This window comes from Meleagris gallopavo, chromosome 3 (genome assembly GCF_000146605.3).
Source record: "Meleagris gallopavo isolate NT-WF06-2002-E0010 breed Aviagen turkey brand Nicholas breeding stock chromosome 3, Turkey_5.1, whole genome shotgun sequence".
NCBI classification, from domain to species: domain Eukaryota; kingdom Metazoa; phylum Chordata; class Aves; order Galliformes; family Phasianidae; genus Meleagris; species Meleagris gallopavo.
The window spans coordinates 80928415-80931783 of record NC_015013.2 but is presented as its reverse complement, the minus strand read 5'-3'; the positions used below and the strand labels follow the sequence as shown (position 1 = coordinate 80931783).

General features: G+C 45.6%; 1 protein-coding gene across 1 annotated transcript in view; it reads right to left on the bottom strand.

Annotated features, from left to right (window-relative positions):
• DEPTOR (DEP domain containing MTOR interacting protein) overlaps nucleotides 1–239 on the bottom strand; it is a 73879-nt gene extending 73640 nt beyond the window's left edge. Inside the window, exon 1 of the mRNA XM_031552974.1 lies at nucleotides 121–239. Within this exon, the coding sequence (XP_031408834.1) occupies nucleotides 121–239 (119 nt within the window). The remainder of the gene's footprint in view (nucleotides 1–120) is intronic.
• Between the last annotated feature and the right edge of the window lie 3130 nt (nucleotides 240–3369).

The following is a 3369-nucleotide window of genomic DNA, read 5'->3' as shown; positions in this document are numbered from 1 at the left end:
CTGTGCCCCATGGCTCGGCTCTGGGCTGCGCGGAGCAGCCCCCGGCCGCGCTGTCCTCGCCGCTGCCTCCCGCCGCTCGGCTCCCTGCACATCAACCTGCGGCCCGGGGGCCGCTCTCACACGTTGCCCCCGTGTCGCCGCACCTCTTTGTCCCTCCGGCGACGGCGGCGCAGAATTCCTGGGGGCTGAAAAGCGCTTCTCGCAATATTCAGTCTTTGAGATGGAAAGTGCGAGGTCATGAGCACCCTTTGTCAGCGCTGCTGGTGGAAAAAAACACCAGAATGGAAACAAGTCCAAGGCCACTTCTGCAGAGGTCCAAGAAGGGTTTTCATTTGCAGCAACTCATAATTAAGATACACCTTGATCGTGCACTCATTGCGCTTCTCTCTGCCTGCACACACTGTGTGCGTGGCAAAATGTATCTGCTTCATATTTGCAGTACTGTCGTAGTTTGATGACCAAGACCGGTTTTAGAACAAGGATAAGCATTAACAAGGAATCACATGAAGGAATTGAACCCAGTGTAAACCAGGCTGAAAAGAAAGAGGAGGTGAATCTCCAAACACCCCGTGTAGATTTACAGTATTTACTACTAAAGGAGGCTCTTGATTAAAATAATAATAATAGCTTGGAGTCAAGGAAAAAATGGACAAGTAGTTGGAAAATAAGTCCAAAGAAGGTTAGTAAGCAGACAGCAGCTACGTCCAGCTGAGGAAGTTCTCTGCTAAAAATAATTGGAAGCTAGGCAAGTACTTGCAAGAAGTTCCATATATGCCTTCTCTGCTGTTCCCTAGCATTTGTTCAGAGCCACTTGTGAGATGAATATTGAACCAGGTGCACCTCTGGCTCAGCCCAGCACAGTTCACTGTAGGGAATGTCTCAGTGTGTCTGAAAAAACCCTAATGACGAATTGGTGGTGGGTGAAGAATCCGCCTTCATGTTGACCATAGAATGGGCCAAGGAGGGAAGACTTAGGAGTGCAAACACTGCAGCTTGACTTTGCCTCTTGTCAATTTGGAAGACATACATTTATGTCAGTACTTGCAAACACCCTCTAATCCCGCTCATACTATAAATATATGGAGTACACATTCATGGAGCTAGAAATAAAAAGGGAATTGAAACAACCATCTCATCTGACCTTATATTTCGGATCAAGAATTTGCACAGTAATTTGTATCAAGCACTTTATCATGTCGCTGAAACAATGAAATCTCAAGAGAATGTTATTATACATTTATGTTATTGCAGGGCTTTATCACCTGAGTTTGGCTGATTCAACTGTTCCCCACCTCTAAAAGGGAGAAATGCCACCCCTCTCAGCCCTGGCTGCACATCCTTGCAATGGGTCTTATGCTGGTTTCCACACTTTCAACACCTCTGCTGCAATTGAATTCGCTAAATGGGCAGAGAAGTCCACAGAATGAGGCTAGTTTCTTCTGGGCCAGTAAGCAGAGTGTGCAGGTGGCAGTGGATTTCATGGGCCTGGAGCTGACACAGAGGTGGAGTGGGCCTGGGTGGCCGAGAGCAGGAATAGAGAGGAGGAAGAGGGAGGGGAAGAAGGGAAAGAAGCTGTCTTTCGGCAGTGACAAGCCAGCAGCTTGACTCAGGGTGCTTGTGGAACTGCAGCCTGAAACACATTTATTTCCTTGCATATCAGATTATTCTCGCAGTCAGTGCAATTTCCTGTACTTAATTATTTAATGCTCATAGGCTGCCATGTTTGCCTTTCCACACTGATATCCCATTTGTAATTTGTTCCACATGTTCACACTGAAATATCTTACAGCTACAGTGTGCTTCAAAGGACGGGATTAGGTATCAATCATCCCAAACCTGATGTCTCTCCTCGACAGTTAGCTGACATAACCCCAAAGGATCACGTTTCAGAGTCATGAGCTACATAAATTTACCTGTTTGGATGTTTCTAGCTTATATGTTTTTAATGCACAGACTGCTATAGAAACGTGAGATCTAGCAAAAGATTAAACTGTCCTGGTCTTCCTTCCCAGGGCAGACTGACTTCCAAGACTCTGACACCGCGCTGAGAAGTGAGAAAGCATGTGAGATCCATACAGCAAGGTTACGTAGAAGGAGAAAGACTTTCCTCAAGGTAAACTTTGGGAAGCAGATGAATATATACACATATATTTTGTATAAACATAGGAATAATTTCAGGAACTGCTGTTTATTTTATATGTGAATGCATACTTGGATTTTACCTTAGTGTGACTGCAGTTAAGTAATAAGAGTTGGACTCAGTGATCCATATTAATAGTAGAATCATAGAACCACCAGTGTTGGAAGAGACCTCCAAGATCATCCAGTCCAACCATCCACCTTCCACCAATATTTCCCATTAAATCACGTCCCTCAGTACAACACCTAAATGTTTCTTGGACACCTCTAGGGATGGTTACTCCACCAGCTCCCCAGGCAGCCTGTTCAAGTGCCTGACTGCATTTTTGGAGAATAAATTTTTCCTAACATCCAACTTGAATCTCCCCTGGCACAACTTGAGGCCATTCCGTCTCGTCTTGTCACTGCTACCTGGGAGCAGAGGCCGACCCCCACCTCATCACAGCCTCCTTTCAGGCAGTTTTAGAGAGCAGTGTCTCTCCTGAGCCTCCTCTTCTACGACTGAACAACCCCAGTTCCCTCAGCCACTCCCCGTAAGATTTGTGCTCCAGACCTTTCACAGGGTCTGCCTTTCTCTGCCTTTCTCTGGACATGCTCAAGAGCCTTGCTGTGTTTCTTGTAGTGATGGGCCCAAAATTGAACACAGTACTCCAAGTACAGCCTCACCAGAGCTGAGTACAGAGGGATGATCACTTCTTTGATCCTGCTGGCTGCGCTATTTCTGGTACAAGCCAAGATGCCATAGGAATCCTTTCCGAGTTGAGATATTCCATGATTCTGTGATATTAAGGTAGCTAGCTAAGGTTAAGACATTCCTCATCCAAAAGTGTGACTAACCTTTGAGCTGGAGCCCAGCGACGTCTTAAAACTTATCCTCCACGACATCCAGAGTAACAAGAGCTGCATATGTCTGGTGGAGAGTTGGTAGCACAGGCACTGGGGAAACTCAGGTCTGCCAGGGGTGGTGACAGCAGAGGCTCTCTGACATACAGCAAGGCACAAAGCCGCACATTTGAACCCCAGGGATCGTGGCACTGGGACATGACCCTGTATTCAAGTTTAAAAGCAATTCTAGTGATTTGCGTAAACTTTCTTGTTGCATTGAGTAAATATACAAATGGTAAAACATAGATGTCTACAAAGTGAAATGAGAATATTGCTTCCAGAACACTGTTTATAGAGTATTACATCTGTGGCCTAAATTTTGACTTGATAAATTTATTTAAGATT